The sequence below is a fragment of the Idiotropiscis lumnitzeri genome, chromosome 3, assembly GCF_059441095.1.
Source record: "Idiotropiscis lumnitzeri isolate Australia: NSW breed Sydney's pygmy pipehorse chromosome 3, RoL_Ilum_1.0, whole genome shotgun sequence".
Lineage (NCBI taxonomy): Eukaryota > Metazoa > Chordata > Actinopteri > Syngnathiformes > Syngnathidae > Idiotropiscis > Idiotropiscis lumnitzeri.
The window spans coordinates 1,133,319-1,151,325 of NC_142393.1; the positions used below are offsets into that span (position 1 = coordinate 1,133,319).

The 18,007-nt window shown below is 47.7% G+C and overlaps 1 protein-coding gene across 2 annotated transcripts in view; it reads left to right on the forward strand.

The window, feature by feature from the left end:
* The window catches only part of LOC148339325 (low-density lipoprotein receptor-related protein 1-like), a 75,777-nt gene extending 57,770 nt beyond the window's left edge, over positions 1–18,007 (forward strand). Inside the window, exons 55-90 of one of the 2 annotated variants that reach the window (XM_088289984.1) lie at positions 471–658; positions 1,865–2,048; positions 2,139–2,224; positions 2,315–2,434; positions 2,518–2,705; positions 2,785–2,990; positions 3,640–3,828; positions 4,745–4,893; positions 4,974–5,067; positions 5,147–5,263; positions 5,352–5,471; positions 5,552–5,674; positions 6,000–6,125; positions 6,460–6,576; positions 7,153–7,259; positions 8,681–8,813; positions 8,901–9,023; positions 9,389–9,511; positions 9,626–9,763; positions 10,017–10,154; positions 10,235–10,354; positions 10,883–11,160; positions 12,780–12,958; positions 13,036–13,142; positions 13,235–13,354; positions 13,452–13,628; positions 13,772–13,912; positions 14,020–14,193; positions 14,525–14,686; positions 14,760–14,931; positions 15,312–15,413; positions 15,533–15,603; positions 15,710–15,803; positions 15,893–15,919; positions 16,758–16,902; positions 17,723–18,007. In XM_088289984.1, the coding sequence (XP_088146110.1) occupies positions 471–658; positions 1,865–2,048; positions 2,139–2,224; positions 2,315–2,434; positions 2,518–2,705; positions 2,785–2,990; positions 3,640–3,828; positions 4,745–4,893; positions 4,974–5,067; positions 5,147–5,263; positions 5,352–5,471; positions 5,552–5,674; positions 6,000–6,125; positions 6,460–6,576; positions 7,153–7,259; positions 8,681–8,813; positions 8,901–9,023; positions 9,389–9,511; positions 9,626–9,763; positions 10,017–10,154; positions 10,235–10,354; positions 10,883–11,160; positions 12,780–12,958; positions 13,036–13,142; positions 13,235–13,354; positions 13,452–13,628; positions 13,772–13,912; positions 14,020–14,193; positions 14,525–14,686; positions 14,760–14,931; positions 15,312–15,413; positions 15,533–15,603; positions 15,710–15,803; positions 15,893–15,919; positions 16,758–16,902; positions 17,723–17,860 (4,976 nt within the window). In that variant the 3' untranslated portion in view covers positions 17,861–18,007. The remainder of the gene's footprint in view (positions 1–470; positions 659–1,864; positions 2,049–2,138; positions 2,225–2,314; positions 2,435–2,517; positions 2,706–2,784; positions 2,991–3,639; positions 3,829–4,744; positions 4,894–4,973; positions 5,068–5,146; positions 5,264–5,351; positions 5,472–5,551; positions 5,675–5,999; positions 6,126–6,459; positions 6,577–7,152; positions 7,260–8,680; positions 8,814–8,900; positions 9,024–9,388; positions 9,512–9,625; positions 9,764–10,016; positions 10,155–10,234; positions 10,355–10,882; positions 11,161–12,779; positions 12,959–13,035; positions 13,143–13,234; positions 13,355–13,451; positions 13,629–13,771; positions 13,913–14,019; positions 14,194–14,524; positions 14,687–14,759; positions 14,932–15,311; positions 15,414–15,532; positions 15,604–15,709; positions 15,804–15,892; positions 15,920–16,757; positions 16,903–17,722) is intronic. The other variant, XM_088289985.1, reaches the window with a different exon arrangement.

The following is an 18,007-nucleotide window of genomic DNA, read 5'->3' on the forward strand; positions in this document are numbered from 1 at the left end:
AAAAATAAAAATAAAGGAATATGGAAGGAAGTCCACGCGATGAACTCAACAAGTCAACAACGTGCCAAAGCGTCAAAATGTCTCCTCAGCAACGAGAACGGAATTATCATAAATGAGCAGAAAGATCTGAGATGTTCTTCTTGCCCTCTTTTGCAGACTGACAACTAAAACGCGCTCGCTGGTGTCAGATGGTCAAAATAAAAAAGGATAACAGATGAATTTCATGTCAAAGGACAACTTTTACTTTTTGCATTTTCGGGATGTTTTCTCCAAAGCCGCGTTTCTAACGAGCAACATGTGATGCGCCTCCGCATCCAGAAGTGTCGAGCTTCCATCTTGGACGCGAATGCGTTTCTCATTTCTTTGGGCCTACCAACACACGCCACGATCATCACCTCTTTTTTTTTGTCTGTGTGTGCTTGCGTTGCGGCTCATGCAGCGTTTTGTTTTTTTTTCTTTCGTGATTCCAGAGAGGACATGTAACGAATCGGCCTTCATGTGCCGCAATGGAAATTGCGTGAACGAGACTCTGCTTTGCGACCGCAACGACGACTGCGGCGACGGCTCAGACGAACTCAACTGCTTCATCAACGAGTGTCTCAACAGCAAACTGAGCGGCTGCTCGCAACTCTGCGATGACCTCAAGATTGGTTACAAGGTAAGCAAGCCATCTCGGCGAGAAGATTTATTTTTTATTTTTCTCGTCAAGCAACTCCAAGCAAACACGGACTGTCCTCTTGTATACGACCAGTGTATCAATTACCGCTCCCAACGGCGTCTGCGTGACCCCGAACTTTTTATTGGACGCGCTTGTTGGACTAGTGGGGCTCAAAGGTTGGGACGTGACTTGAGGCATGTGCTTGCGTAAGCCCAAAACTTGTTTTGGCTCTCCTTCCTGCAAGCGGGGGGTGCGTAAAGAACAGCTTGAACTAAGCCTGAACTTTCATGTTTGTCGTCGCGAGGCTGCGGTCGGAGCTTCTTTTGAAAATCATGAAGCGTGTGTGCCTGCGCCCGACTTATGGACCGGCGTCAATCATCATGTCAAGTCCATTTTTAAACACGTCGGAGATTATTAAAGTGATTTGTGTGCTGTTTGTTTATTGGCAAGCAAAGTGGCGGCGCTCAAATCCTATTTTCTCGATTAATGGGCCTGTTTTGACGCCATCTTTCGTCACCTTCTGGTGTTACTACTCACAAAATGCATTCACCAAATAAAATTGACTGGGTGAAAATAATTTTGGTAGTGTATGCATGTACGGGTGCTTTTTATAGGACTTGACGAGGCTACTTTGCGCTGGAACGTCACGTTTGCTCAGCCTCTTGTTGCTCGGCACAATTGCATTTCTGCTCCGAGCTCAAATGAAAAACTTGAGTCTGGCGTAGGCCAGTCACGCCCATTTTGGCTGTTTGATGGACAAAATCACGGCTGCATATCTCAAGAGCGCAGCGCCTCAACTTCGGGATGACAGGACATGCTTAGCCAATTTTCAAATCAACGTGTAGGATGTCTTCATGTATTATAGTGCCCCCTGCTGGCCAAGGCCCGCACACCGAAAGGAGCAGCACAAGTCCCAAATTGTCATGACGCACAAACTGTTACTTCTTTATGTTATTACGATTTGTTTTTTTTTTTAATATTATATTGTAGCGTGGCATTTTTTAAAATCGATTTTGGTGGCCTTTGCATTCATTTCAGTGGGGAGGATGTGTTCTGAGTTACAAGCAACATCACCAAAGGCTACGCATTCGTTTTGAAAAGCTCCGCATGATACACGAATGACATTTTTTCAATAAATTGGAAGCAGTCTTGTCGTTTTTTGCCTCGAAGATGCTGACCCCTCTCTTGTCAACTTGTCCCATTCAGTGCAGGTGCCATCCCGGCTTCCAGCTGAAGCGCGACGGGAAGACGTGTGTGGATGTGGACGAGTGCACCCTCACCTATCCTTGCACTCAGCGCTGTATCAACACACACGGCAGCTTCCACTGTCTCTGCGTGGATGGCTTTGAAGTCAGCCCCAACGATCCCACCGTCTGTAAATCCACATCCGGTACGACGCGCAATTGACAATTCAAAACATTTCGCTGAGTCGGCCCCCCAAGAAAAAAAAAAAATGTTCCTCCTGTTTGTGTGTGTGCAGAGGAGGAGGCCTATTTGATCTTTGCGAACCGCTACTACCTGCGCAAACTCAACCTGGATGGTTCGAACTACACGCTGATCAAACAGGTTGAGCACAAAACGCAGACCTTGTGAAATATTTTCTTTCCAATTCGCTGCCAACTCATATTTGGTTCATTTTTTCAAATTTTTTTTTAGGGTCTGAATAATGCCGTGGCACTGGACTTCCACTATGCTGAGCAGATGATCTACTGGACCGACGTCACCACTCAGGGCAGCATGATCCGACGTATGCGTATGAACGGCAGCAACATGGAGGTCAGTCATTTTTTTATTTTATTTATTTTTTCATCAAATTTTTTGGAAGCGAAGCCGTCAACGTTTGCATCTTCACCGCACAGGTGTTGCACCGCACCTCTCTGAGCAACCCGGACGGCGTGGCTGTGGACTGGGTGGGTGGCAACTTGTACTGGTGTGACAAAGGCCGGGACACCATCGAAGTGTCCAAACTGAACGGCGCCTACCGGACGGTGCTGGTCAACAACGGGTTGAGGGAACCTCGCGCGGTGGCCGCGGATGTGCGCTACGGGTGAGAAGCTCTCAATTGTCATTTGAAGCACGTAGAATGCGTACGATGATCCCTTTTTTTTTTGTTTGGTTTTGTTTAGGTACTTGTACTGGTCGGACTGGGGTGACAACCCCCACATTGGGAGAATCGGCATGGACGGCACCAACAGAAGTGTTCTCATAGAGGACAAGATCACGTGGCCCAACGGTCTGACTTTGGACTTCATCAACGACCGCATTTACTGGGCAGACGCCCGGGAAGATTACATCGAGTTTGCCAGTCTGGACGGCACCAGCAGACACACGGGTGATTTGACTTTGCATTTTGGACCTTTTACGGGATCGGAAATAAGTCGTCCCAAAGTAGCAAAGGACCAAATTGGACATCATTTGAAATGACGACAATAGATCACGTGACGCGTAACCTTTTCGGATTTCACCGTGGCCGTAAAACGAGAACGTTTACGGAGATAATTCTTGTTGTGTTTGGCTTGCGATCGGAACAAACTCGAGGCCACATCTGTTCGAATTGCGTCAGCCCGTCATGCGTGTTGCACGTCAATAAAACGTGAGAGATATGGATTCGAAGCGACGCGTTTGCATTTGATGCCAAGTCCGTCGGAGCACAAAGTGCACATTGAGAGGATAAAACCTAATCGAGCGTCTCGAACGTTGCGTAACACTTCAGATATAACGTCGGCCGTGTTGCTGCGCGCCCACTCGGCTCCCATTTATTATTAACCGTGTCTCTGCCACGTTAAAATGTCAAACTTTTGGAAGGAATTAAAGTTGACAATTGAAGCCCTCCGTGACTTTCTAACCCCTCCAATTCTTAAAACACGCACTCACTCGCCACAATCCGAGATTCCGTCGGGAGCGACGTCGCAATGAGAATGTGCTTGGCAATTGTGAGATGTTCATTTCTTGATTTCATTTTTTCTTTTTTTTGTCCACAGTTCTTAGCCAAGACATCCCTCACATCTTTGCCATGACGCTGTTTGAGGAGTATATCTACTGGAGCGACTGGGAGACCAAGTCCATCAACAGAGCTCACAAGACTTTGGGCACCAACAAGACCACGCTGATCAGCACTTTGCATCGGCCCATGGATGTCCACATTTACCACCCGTATCGCCAGCCGCAAGGTAACACTTGCGATGCGGAAGCAATCGTGCATAAGTGGCACATTTTTCTTGTCCTTTTCACCTTCCGGGACAAGGTGGAACACCTATTTGGAGGGATTCCATTTCACATGGCTCGCGATTGTGGCGCGTTCTGAAAGCGTACATATTTGCGGAGCTGGGCAGTCCCGCTCATTTTTGGGGCTGGGGTGACAAATAAAAAAAAAAAAAAGGGTTTTATGAACAAAAGCCCGCAGGTTTATTTTAGTCCGTCCCACAAATGGGCCCGAACGCGTCTTTTGCGCCACTACCGACTGTTTGTGTGTTTTTTGCATTCCCCAGCACTGGTCTGGTCGCGGGGTAATGAAAACAAAATTTTCAATGATTTTTTTTAATGTCAGTCATTAATACACAGTAAACATTAATTTCTCTTTTTATCTCAATTCCGAACGTTTCTTCCTCCAATTCTGACACCGTTTGCATTTTCGCCGGGTGAACTCGTGGTCGCCTGTCCGTACAAAAGTTTAATAACGTGCATTCAAGTGTGCCAGGATTATTTGACATCACGCCTCCCACCTGCTATTGGGGCATACCATTACAAGAGGGGGGCGGGGGGGGCGGACAATACCACAATCCTCATAAGATCAACCGTGCGTACTTACTTGCATTGGGCACATTCTTGGAGAAGACCAAGAAGACCGTCATAACAAAAGTGCCAGCTAATGATATTTCAATAAACCTCTGCCGTTAGCATTGTTCGGGTCAGCAATTTTCATGACTACGGCCGGAGGCTCGAGGCCGGAACGGGTGAGCGATCGCGGCAAAAAAGGCTGAAGTGCCCGGTTGTGGCGTTTCCATTTTGCGTCCGTTCGTTAAATGTCATCCGAGTCGGTGGCCACGGAGGCCGTTGTTCAATGTCGTGTTGCGCTGCGTTTGCCAGTGAGCAACCACCCGTGCCAGAGCAACAACGGCGGCTGCAGTAACCTGTGCCTCCTCTCCCCCGGGGGGGGCTACAAATGCGCCTGCCCCACCAACTTCTACCTCGCCAACGACCAGCGCACATGCGTGTCCAACTGCACCGCCAGCCAGGTGACGACGACCGCGCAAACGTCCTCAACCTCATCGCCGCCGCATTTGCCTCTCATGCGTTTCCACTTTTGCTCTCGTAGTTTGTGTGCGAGAATGATAAGTGCATTCCCTTCTGGTGGAAATGCGACACGGAGGACGATTGCGGCGATCGCTCCGATGAGCCCGACGACTGCTGTGAGTGATTCTCAAACATTTGTTGTTGAAATGGATGGATTCCAAGAGGCCGAATTTGCCTTTGCGTTTTGCGCGACAGCCGAGTTCAAGTGCAGGCCGGGCCAGTTCCAGTGTGGCACCGGCATCTGCACCAACCCCGCCTACATATGTGACGGAGACAACGACTGTCAGGATAACTCCGACGAGGCCAACTGCGGTACGGCTCGCGTTGTGACGTCGCATTTTTATTTCATATTTATCTTCACATCCGCTGATTGTGTATTTGTGTCACGACCACGCGGCAGATATTCACGTTTGCCTGCCCAGCCAGTTCAAATGTTCCCACCCGAGTCGCTGCATCCCAGGAATCTTCCGCTGCAACGGCCAAGACAACTGTGGCGAGGGAGAGGACGAGAAAGACTGCCGTGAGTGTTTCTGCCGTTCATCCTGCTGCGATTGTTCATTTGTTCGCCGAGCTCAAATATTTGCCGACGTGTCTGTGCAGCTGAGGTCACGTGCGCGCCCACCCAGTTCCAGTGTGCCATCACCAAACGCTGCATCCCCCGCGTTTGGGTGTGCGACCGGGACAACGACTGCGTGGACGGATCGGATGAACCCGCCAACTGTAGTAAGCGCAAGATGAAATCAGAAATCAGCCACACGATACAAGAACGGAATTTAACAGCAGCTGCGCCGCATTCGTCATCTGGAGCAGTACAAAAAAAAAGGAGAGATTCATGTTTTGCTTAACAAGTTTTGCTCTCAACAACTCATCAAAGGAATGGAAAAATGATGTCCTGTTGCCAATAAAATGAATGCCCCAATAATGGTTGACATGGCAACATATAAAGGTTGGACAAAAAAAAGAGATTTGATTGACGAAATAAATTCAAACGTAGGTTGTCATTGTAGCAAGTTGCCTTACTTTGTGGTTCCTCTGCGCAAAATTGTAGCCCAGATGACGTGCGGCGTGGACGAGTTCCGTTGCAAAGACTCGGGCCGCTGCATCCCGGCCCGCTGGAAGTGCGACGGTGAAGACGATTGTGGCGACGCCTCCGATGAGCCCAAGGACGAGTGTGGTGAGCACGTTCACCTCCGCCCAAAATGATTTGTGCTCGTATTCGGCCGGGGGTGTCCAAACTTTTTCCTCCGAGGTTCGCGTTCAGACAAGTGGGCCACTTTGAAGTTCTTCAACTTTCATGTCTCGTGTGTGGAGGGATAGTTTCTACATCCCCACCCGTCATTGTGATTAATACAAATATTATTTTCAGAATTTGCCGCAGTTTGTTGAGGGAAAAAAAAAAAAAAAGGTTTGCCGGCCCCAAACAGCAACGCGCCCCATATGTTGGACACCCCCACAGTTGCTGATGTGTGGCTGCTTTTTGATCGGTTGTCCTTGCGATGCTTGCGCAGCCGAGAGGACGTGCGAGCCGTACCAGTTCCGATGCAAAAACAACCGCTGCGTGCCGGGCCGCTGGCAGTGCGACTACGACAACGACTGCGGCGACAACTCGGACGAAGACAAATGCGGTTGGTGTGACGTCTTCGCTCGGCATCTTGTCCGCTCTCACGAAACCTCGACTCCCTTCGCGCTAACATGTTGACGCCGTCAAAAACATCATCACGGCAAATGCATTTCATCTCATCTGATGTTTGTTTCATTTCATACTGTCCTGTTGGCTTGAGCCAGAGGTGAGTCTCTTCCGCATTCACGAGTCAAACATTTCCGGTTTTTTTTTGTTTCAATTCCCTGTCATGCTTTTTGTCTGTCCTGTTGTGAGACTTTGTCTTATTCATTCCGTGCTGTACGCCGCTCGTCTGCCGGAACCGCACAAACACGTCGTTTACGTCGCCTGAGACGGCCGACTTTGTTGCGACGCTTGCAGAATCCAAAAGAAATTCAATTTTCCTTTGACACTCATGAGAAAGCCCACTTTTGATTTTCACTCTGAGAGTTACTCCTTTGGAGACGTGTTTGTTTTTTGCGCCGGATGTCACGAAGCTCCTTTGATTCTCGGGTGACCAGCCGCCGTCATGTCTCGGCGGAACGTGAGATGGCGACGTGGCTTGTCACTAACGCGAGTCGTGCTTTGCCTTTTCGCGCAGTGCCTCGGCAATGTTCCGAAAGTGAGTTCGCCTGCACCAACGGCCGCTGCATCGCCGGGCGCTGGAAGTGCGACGGAGACCACGACTGCGCTGACGGATCAGATGAGGTCAGAATCAGAAATGCCTTTATTGTCATTGTCCTCAAGTGTGCAACGAGATTAGAGAGCTCCCCTCTCCAGTGCAATACAACAAGAATTCAGATAAATAAGAGAAGAGTTAGTGCAATGGAAAATGATACTGGATAGGATATATAAAAACACATCACGTTGGGTGGTCGTGTGTGTGTGAGTTCAGAATGGAGATGGCTCTCGGGAAGAAACTGTTTCTCAGTCTATTGGTCCTCGATTTGGTGCACCTGTCGCGCCTGCCAGAGGGCATCAGGTCGAACAGGTGTGAGTTTGGGTGGGTATCGTCTTTGACGATGTTGAGAGCCCTTCTGAGGCACCGGGCGGTGTAGATGTCCGACAGTGAGGGGAGAGGGAAGCCAATAATCCTTTGCGCTGTTTTGACCGTCCTCTGGAGCCTCACTCTGTCCGCCTCAGTGCAGCCGCCGTACCAGGTGGAGACACGGTACGTCGGCACCGTCTTGTTCCTCCTGAAGTCGACGACGATTTCCTTTGTTTTTGCAATGTTGAGTTGCAGTCTGTTGTCCTCGCACCAAGCCGTCAGTCTCCGGACCTCCCGGGTGGTGCAAAACAAACTCTCGCATGTTCACCGCAGTGTTGCTTTTGGCCGACATTTTAGATGAACTTTGTTAGATTTAGTTAGTTTTCGGCACTTTTAGTCATTCCTATTCGTGAACATTTAAGTCTACTTTTAGTTGACCAAAAACTCAAAAAGATTTTCATTTAGTTTTACTTCAAAATCGGCCTCCAAGGTTTCCACCTCATTGCAAAAACTTTTTGATCGCCTACAAAGGATTGTGCATTCCAAACACAAAAAGTGGTAACAGTGGAATCAATGGCCTTTGCTCCAAAATAAGACAAGAATAAAAACATTTGATTGGGCATTATTTCACTTCAAGCAACATAAATCTTCAAAATCAGAACATTTCAACAACATGGACTTTTGTAGGAAGGTCTACCAAACCGGAGTCTCCTTTTCTTGGAACAGTTGTCTGTTCGCACAACCACGTAGCCTAGCGAGCTCCATTCACTTTTAGGAAAGCGAAAATCTCCAAAATGAAGACACCGTATGCTCATTCAGAGGGCGGAGTTTGGCTGGCGTCGCCTTCTGTGTGCGACATGTGCGCCGTGGTGGGCGTGGCCAAACGAGGATAGCTTGCATCAGCATTACCATTTTTTTTTTTTGAAAGACAGATGACATAAAATAGTAAGCGATGTCATCAATTTTGAACATCTGACGGACCACACAAACATTTTCGTCCTGTCTCGTTTCGTCACCGAAACGTCATGTTTTAGTTATCGACGGGCCACGTTTAGCTCGTCATCGTCTCGTCGTGAAAAAAGGGGCGTTAACGAAATATTTTCATTTTCATCGTCATCGTTGCTGCATTTTGGATCTCCAGGATGGCTGCGACCTCAAGTGTGACAATGACCAGTTCCAATGTAAGAACGGACACTGCATTCCTATTCGCTGGCGCTGTGACGCCGACCCGGACTGCATGGACGGCAGCGACGAGCAGAACTGCCACACCGCTGGTGAGCGCCCACTTTTTAAATGTTTTCAATTGCGTGTGATTGAGTTGTTGTCTGAGTTTTAACAGAACTGACTTGCGGTTCTTTCAGCTGGCCGTCACTGTCCTTTGGATGAATTCCAGTGCAACAACACTCTGTGCAAACCTCTCGCCTGGAAGTGTGACGGAGAAGATGACTGCGGGGACAACTCGGATGAAAATCCGGAAGAATGCAGTGAGTGTCTGCTTGGGAATCCCAGTCTCAAGTCGTGTGATGTTTCGATCGTCAGAATGCTGAATAGACTTTTCATGATCTCGCAGGCACAAAAGCACACATTAACGTAATTGTGAACCGTTTACACGACTAAACGAAATCTTCCCGTTTCCCAATCTTTATTGTGCAAAAACAAAGCACTGAAGATAATGAGAGAACGTTACGTACATTCTTTTCGCAATTCATTTCTTGTTGGATTCTGAATTCCATATCAAATCCATTTTGGAAAAAAAGTTGCTGAATGGCAAAGGCAGTCTTGATTTGATTTGACTTCTCAGCTCAACTTTTCCCTTTTTTGTCCAACGTGTCACCGTTTTAATGTTTAGGGAAGTTCCAGTGTCCTCCCACCCGAGCTTTCCGCTGCCAAAACGACCGCGTTTGTCTTCAGATGTCAAAGAGATGCGACGGCATCAATCACTGCGGCGACAAATCGGATGAACTCAATTGCGGTGAGTTTTTTTTTTTTTTTTTTTGTGGCTTCGTTGCGACCAAACGACTTCCGTGGCCGAAGCGCCGTTTGCTGACTCGTGCGTGTGCGCGCGCGTGCGTTGTCGTTCCCACAGAAGTCCGTCCGGCTCTTCCTGCTTGTGAGAAAGATGAATTCTTGTGCGCAAACGGAAAATGCATCAGCTCCACTTTGAGATGCAACGTCTTCAATGACTGCGAGGACTTTGGCTCGGACGAGATCAACTGCAAATCAGGTTGGCGTCTGCGCTGTACGAACAGAATTTTCACCGTCAAAACGGTCACAATTCCGTCTTGGTCACATTTTTCCAGAAATTATTTCCCTCCCAAAAAATCTTTCCATCCAAATCAATGATTTCACGTCCCCCGCGTCCTCATTTCATCGTTCCCGTTCCCTTTTTGACCGATTGTGCGCCTGCAACGTTTTTGGGAAGCGTTTGGACTTGGATGAGTTTGCTTTGGTGGAACTCGTTCCATTATCGTTGCCAGAAACCAAAGTAAACGACTGCCGGAGTAACACGACTCAGTGCGGCGATGGTGACGAGGCCCACTGCGTCACCAACGGCACCGACGCCTTCTGCTCCTGCAAAGCGGGCTTCCAAAAAATTGGATATCGCACATGCGGAGGTAAACGTCAACAAATGCTATCCAGACAAATGTTTTTTTATTTTTTTTATTTCACCACTTGCATCTTTCCTGTTTTTCAGACAAGAATGAGTGTCTGGAGTTCGGGGCGTGTTCGCACATCTGCAACAACACGAAGGGATCGTACAAATGCAGCTGCCACAAATTCTTCACCAGAATTAATGACAACTGCAAAGCTGACAGTGAGCTCCGACATTCCGACGCTTTTATGCAAATGTTGACGCCAAAAATGTTTGCTGACGTGTCCTTAGTTTGTGCGAAGAGGCGCTAGCATGTAGCACGACAACATAGCACGCCGATCTCAATCTGTTTTGTGGCTCCCTAGTCGCTATTCCCATTTTGGAATATAACATAAGTGGAAAGAGTCCATAGTATCGGGTTAGTGATGGAAACATTTCGTCTGCAGACTCCGGAGCTCAAAGTTCAACGCAAACATGGCGAAGCGGCATTTAGCTGTAATGCTGCACGGGAATGGAAAAGGCTGCCCACCAAAGTGGAAATGCTTGAAAGTTCTCGAAACATTTTTAAATGTTTTTTTTCTTTCTTTTACCTCATTTTGATGTCTTTACTTTCTGCCATTTTAGTTTTCGCTGCTTTGCTTCTGAATGTCGTTTTCGGTGTCGTCTCTTTGCTTTTGCTTTTGTCTTCTGTATGAAGTCGGCTCTACGGCTAAAGCTGCCTTGTCTCGCCCGACCTCGTTTCTCTTGCAGATATGAACAGCAGTCAGCAAGTTCTCTACATCGCCGATGACAACGAAATCCGCAGCCTGGATCCCGGCTTGCCCAACTGGCGCTACGAGCAAACCTTCCAAGGGGACGCCAGCGTGCGCATTGATGCCATGGACCTGCACGTCAAGACCAACCGCATCTTCTGGACCAACTGGCACACGGGTCGCATCTCCTCCTACGAACTTCCCGGGCAGTCCACTTTGTCGTCCAACTCGCACCGCAACAGACGGCAAAGCGCGGGCAGGATCAAAAACTTGCAGGTACGACGCTTCAGAAATACACCCGCGCCTTGAGATACGACTTTTATTGAAGCTGTGATCGCGCTCCGAACTCAAACCGCTGATATGTTTAATTATCGTTGTATAATTGCAAATGCAATTACCGTATTTTTACGGCCATACAACGCGCTGCCCCAAAGGGCGCAACACCAGTTGAGGGTGCTATTTCCGTCTTTAATGCATATACTAGGCGCGCCGCATTACAAGGCGCTAGCTCGGCTGCTCGCGCTAGCTCGGCTGCTCGCGCTAGCTCGGCTGCTCGCGCTAGCACGTTCGCGCTAGCTCGGCTGCTTGCGCTAGCTCGGCTGCTCGCGCTAGCACGTTCGCGCTAGCTCGGCTGATGTCAGTTGACCAGGACTCAATCCCATAAAGAATTGCTGCCAGAGGCATCACCCCATTTCATTGACAGATGTCATCAAACTAATAGGAATCACTGTCAATAATAATGACTCTAACCAATAACAGGTGTCTTGGCATTAGCCTACAAGACAAGGTCAGGGGAGGGACTTCACTGGTCACCACACTCCTTAGAGTCACGGTTTCAAATCAAAACCAAAAAAAACTCCGCAAACAATGAAACAAAGAAATAAGATTAACACAAAACCTTTATCTCTCATGCCATCAATATACCCAAAAGAAATAAAAATAACACAAAAAGATTTTAGCAATGGCTTCTTGGGAGCCACTCAGACTCAGCCAATCACATGGCTGTTTAGAGAGATGTGCTGTTGTGCTTTGGGCTTTTTGTCTGTTGTCTAAACCTGGGACGTTTCTTGCTTGCAATAACATAAATGATAAGACAGACTACAACATTGTGGACAGCTGCCCTTTTGTCCAGCTTTCTCCCACACCATCACCCAAAAACCATAGTCACATAATGTATAAGTCACGGTCAATTAGAAGCATAGACGACTCAGACTTTGACCAGCAGGGTGTGCTAACATGCACTCGGAACAGCCCAATGAGTAAACTTTGTTTGTTTTGGGCAAGATTAGGGACTTTAAAGAGCGCCCTATGGCCCGGAAAATCCGTTTCAGGCTCCAACCTCCCCACCCAAAAAAAAAAAAAAAATCAAAGTAATTTTGTTTGTTTCTTAAAAGGCAGTGTATGAGAAAATATGGTGAAATAACTTCAAATACAATGTGAAGATTTAAATCGTTTGTGCTGAATTCTAAATTCATTGTGGCTTTGTCTGGTATGTGCAACTTGTCCACTAGGGGGTAGCATAGATTCAGTCACGCAGAAACATATAAATCTGCGCTGCACTGTTACTATAAGTGGCTCTCTAAACTGCAACTAACATGACTTTGTTTTCACAGAGAATAAGGAATATATTCCTCAATTTTCTGTCTACATGTGCTGCTGCACCTTTTCTTTTCATTTCCGTCGCTTGAAGTGTAGAAGCCCTTCGTTAGCTCACCTATGGCGTTTCCCATTATGTGTTAGCATGAAGCTAACAGGCCCGTGTGCTTGTACTTCTGTTCATTTTATCTTTAGTATGTCAGTTAAGTCCAAACAAATAATCTACTGGACGATGGCTCGTATCAGAGAGACGCGCTTTGACGCGTTTGCGGCGCAACCTGCAAAATTTCTCCTCCAAGATTAAAGAGCTGAAGATGCCCCGAGGAATCGCCGTGGACTGGGTGGCCGCTAACCTGTACTGGACCGACTCGGGTCGAGACGTCATTGAGGTGGCGCAGATGTCGGGCCGGCATTGCAAGACGCTCATCTCCGGCATGATCGACGAACCGTATGCCATCGTCGTGGATCCGCCCAGAGGGTACAAAGTCAACGTCAACCGCTTCTTGCTTTGCAACGGCTTTGGATTTTCACTTGCATTCCGCCTTTCTGTTTCAGCACCATGTACTGGGCGGACTGGGGCAACCATCCCAAAATTGAGACCGCTGCCATGGACGGAACCCTGAGGCAGACTCTCGTCCATGAGAACATCCAGTGGCCGACAGGTCAAATTTATTGCCACCAACCAAGCTGACTTTTCGCTTTCTGTCACGACCAGCTCCAAATGGACGTGCCGCGCTTTCTTTTGACTCGGCAGGTTTGGCAGTGGACTACTTCAACGAGCGTCTTTACTGGGCAGATGCCAAGCTTTCAGTCGTCGGAAGCGTTCGTCTGGATGGTTCCGATCCCGTCATAGCCGTGTCGGCCGTCAGAAACAGTTGAGTTCTTTCATTTGAAGATCACAAAAAGAACAACAAACCCAAGTTTGCCCGCGTTTTGCCACGGCTTTTTTTTTGCCGTTTGTTCGCTTCCAGATTTGGCGCATCCGTTTAGTATCGACATCTTTGAGGACTACGTCTACGGAGTCACGTTAGTCAACAACGTTGTGTTCCGCGTCAACAAGTTTGGAAAAGGCCCGATGGAGACGCTCGCCACCGGCATCAACCACGCGACGGACATCGTCTTGCATCACCGATACAAGCAGCCAGAAAGTGAGCGGCGTCCGCGTCTGATTTGCCGTCTTCTGCCTAAATTGTGTTGGTTTCTGCACGCAGCTCCAAATCCATCGCTTGGTTCTTTGTTGTTTTTCGGACTCAATTTTTTTGGTGTTTTTGCTTCTGCTTCTCCGCCGTAGTGACGAACCCGTGTGACAGGAAGAAGTGCGAGTGGCTTTGTCTGCTCAGCCCCAGCGGACCGGTGTGCACCTGCCCCAACAACTACATTGCCGACAACGGCACGTGCGCGGAGAGGTCCGGCCCGACCCGGTCGCCGTTCTGTAAGTCTGAATATCGTCACGTCTTCTTCCAACCGCCAACTGACCATAAACGCTCAAGTCCGAGCTCAGGCGGCCTCTCGACGATAGCTGTCCGGCTTTGTCCGCAGCGCCCCCTTCAGGCCCGTGTGACATTCACTGTCAGAACGGAGGCAGTTGCTTCCTCAACGCCCGCCAGATGGCCAAATGTCGCTGCCAGCCCAGCTACATCGGCGAGAGATGCGAGATCAACCAGTGCAGGGACTACTGCAAAAATGGCGGCACCTGCACCGCGTCGCATACAGGTGAGAACACGCCCGACGTCAAACACTTCATTGTCCTCTTCGGTTTTATTCGGCGAAGGGTGTTTTTCAATTCTCAACCTCACGTTTTTTTTCCCTTCCCAACAAAGTCAATGTCCCAAAATAGTTTCAGCAAAGCTCCTGCGGCCCAAGCGAGGCGTCGACTGTCAAATGATGAACACCTCGCTCGTCAATCCTCCGCGATAGATTGTTCTTCCTCGGGCGCGGTGGTTCCTTAAAACCAAGCCTGCAAACTCCCCGTTTCCGATAGTCAAGTGAACGTTCCGTTGCGGTCACGTTTTGTGAATTGCTGCACGTGCTTTGTTTGCGTTAGGCGCTCCGACATGCAGATGTCCAAAAGGCTTCACGGGGCCCAACTGCAACCGGCAAACGTGTCACGACTATTGCCAGAACGGAGGCAACTGCTCGGTCAGCTCGGGCAACCAGCCCACCTGCAGCTGCCCGGCAGACTTCCTCGGAGATCGGTGCCAGTACAGTAAGCGTCACCGTCGACGAGCTCGGAGGAACGCCGTCAAGTTGCTTTGACGCAACGGCAAATCTTTCCACAGGTAAATGCGAAGGCTATTGTGAGAATAGCGGAACGTGTTTGCAAACCTCCAACGGCACCAAAGTTTGCCAGTGCTCCAGCCAGTACATCGGACACCGGTGCGAGCTGGACAAATGCGTCTTCTGTGGCACGGGTCGCTGTTTGACGTCCGCCTCGGGAGAAGTCTCCTGCGGGTAAACAAACATTAAATGACATTTGGAATTATTGGTTGAAAGTCTCCTCACGGGACCTCCGTATCTTTTTGGGGTGGCCCACAAATGCTACATTTTTCTTGACTTGTGTTCCAAAGCAGCAACGAAAATGAAAATAATAACAAATGTGGAACCGATGATGGAATGATGATTGGGTCTCGGTGAAAGAACAAACACAGAGCAGCTCAACTCGTGGCTCGCGATGTTCTTTTGGCACAACTCGACTCCATTTTATTCATGCAAATTTATGCTATGCAAAAACAAACACATTAATGACCACACTCACAGTCATCAACTAATTGTCATCTCTCATCAAAATTGAGCGTTATCTTTGTAAGAACTTTTTGTGTGTGTGTTTGCAGCTGCCCCAACGGTCAGACCCAACCCAGTTGCTATACCTGCTTGGACTACTGCGCCAATGGACAATGTACAGTTGATACTCGCACACTATTGCCTCAGTGCAAGTAAGAAGAGACGCTCTCTCTCTCCAAACACGTCATTCTTTCTGTCAAGTTCAACATATACAAAAAAATGACACACACGCACACAAAATTGTAATCAACATATCTCACGGTGTGTCCAGGTGTCCCTCAGCATGGCGAGGTTACAGATGTGAAATTGCTTCTTCTGTAGATTCGTCCGCATCCAGTGGAAGTGAGCCACACACTTTTTAGCAGTGTGTCCTGCTGATCAAAATCTTTTTTTTTTTTTGTTTGTGACATTTCGGCTGCGTTTGCTCACCGTATTTGTTCTCTGCCAGGCACGGTCTCTGTGGTGGTCCCAGTGCTTCTCCTGCTCTTACTGGCACTTGTGGTGGTTGGCGCCATCGTGTGGTACAAGCGCAGAATGCGAGGGTAGGCCCCGTTGTTGTGGTTGTTGTTGTTTTCGTCTTTTAATCTTTCTTCTTTCCATCTCCATCAACCGTCTATTTCCTGTCTCCCAGGTCTCTATGGCGCTCCGGGTGCTCGCGGTAACTAGACTAGGGTCACGCCATTCACTTAACCTCACTCGCTCCTGTCCCTCCAAGATGTCTCCCGCTGTCCATCCATACCTCTGACCATTCCGTTCTGAATATCTCGTCTGTCTTTGCCTGCATTTTGCTCCCCGAGAAACCTAAAGTCGCATTTCAACCACAGCAGCTTTGCGTTGAGACTAGGAACGCTCACTGAAGTGCTTTTCGAGCCCTTTGTGATACTCTCGAGAGGCCCGCAAACCTCGAGGACTGGAGGAAAACTCCTTTTGTAAAATGAAATGATTGGATTATCAATGAAATGAAATCTGCCTTGGCTGCTTGAACAAAATCACGTTTTGTTTCTCCTGCCACCTACCTCGGTACAGTGGTAGTGCAGTCACTTGTGCTGTATCATCTGTTTTAAAAGAACAAAAATATTCTGAAATTGTCGGTTGAAATGCGTCTTAAGAATCTGTTGACTCTTATTTGAATTTCTTTCACAATTTGTCTTTTTTTTTCAGTTTTTCCATACGGTTGGTTCCTTGTTGTACTTGTTGGGTTTATGCTGTGTGCCTGCTTGCTCAAGTATCTGACTGTCTACCAATGAATCATAATGATGGCGTGTAAACTGCCCAGCATTCTTTCCAATGCTGCAGTGTTTCCTCCAGGTTTAGTCACTTGGGCATTTTGACCAAAAAACAAAAACAAAAAAAGCTCATTTGATAAACTTCTTGTCTCAGTCATGTGGGTTCAATGTGTTACTTCCTTCCCCCTTGTTGGTGTTTTTTTATATTTTTTTTTAACCCTACTAGTGTGTTGCTTACCAAGTTTATCGTCTTTTTTTTGTTTGTTTCAGCGCCAAGGGCTTCCAGCACCACAGAATGACCAACGGCGCCATGAATGTCGAGATCGGCAATCCCGCCTACAAAATCTACGAGGGCGACCCTGACGATGACGCTGGGGAGCTTCTGGATTCGGACTTTGCTTTGGACCCAGAGAAAGTAAGAAGGCGGCAATATATCCAATACAATGCATGTTAGCAACTAGGCCGATTTGCAACCGAGAGAAAAACAGGATTGGAGTTTTTCAGTAACCATGGGCACAACAGCAGCCGTTCTTGCAACATTTGGAGTCCCAACATGACAGCAGCAACAACAGTGCAGCCCACTCCACCCGCTTCCTGTTGTGTAAAAACAACAATCGAATGTAACAACAAATAAAATCACTTGGATATATAAAAGTACCAATAAATTCCAAGGTATTAAACGTATAAAAGTGTTCAATAAAATAAAAACAAATGTCAAGAAAATACAGTACTTAAATCTTGACATTAAAAAAGAACTATCAAATCGAAAAATGAAGTCTTAAAACTTGGAAAAAATTTGCAAAAGCTTTATAGGGGGGATAAGTGTCTTAATCGAAACGTGTAATTTTTTTGTTGCTCGGTTATTTCTCAATGCTGCTGTGAAAAAATGATCTTTTTACAAAAAGATTCCGTCATGCTCTGATGACTGTTGCTCTTGGGGGCCCCCTAGCGGTTGAAACTCTCTAGGCACGAGCTTTGTTCTCTCCGGTTGAGCCTAAACAAACTTCTTCTCACAACGCCAATCTTTATAAATAGAGTGGATGTAAAAAGTCCCCACACCCCACTTTCAATGCCATTTTTTTTATATATATTTGAAAAGATAAAAAACGATTTGAAATAAAAATGAACAACTGAAATAATATAGTTTTGATCGGAACAGGCGTGCGCGTGTTTTTTTCTTTTCTATCCATTTTAAGCGTGACTTTTATGCTCAAAACATTTGTCTGCGTCCTCAGCCCACCAACTTCACCAACCCGGTGTACGCCAGCCTCTACATGGGCGCCCACAACAGCAACAACTCCTTGGCCAGCACCGACGAAAAGAAGGAGCTCCTTTCCCAGGGCGACGAGAGCATGAGCGACCCGCTGGCGTAGAGTTTCGCATCCCGCTGAAATGTGCCAGCAATCGGCCCTCAAGCTCACTCATCTTATGCCTTTCTCATCTGTAAAGAAAAATGTCCAAAAAAAAAATCGGGAACACTGTATAAATTGTACAAAATGAAGGACTACTTTTTTAAGTGA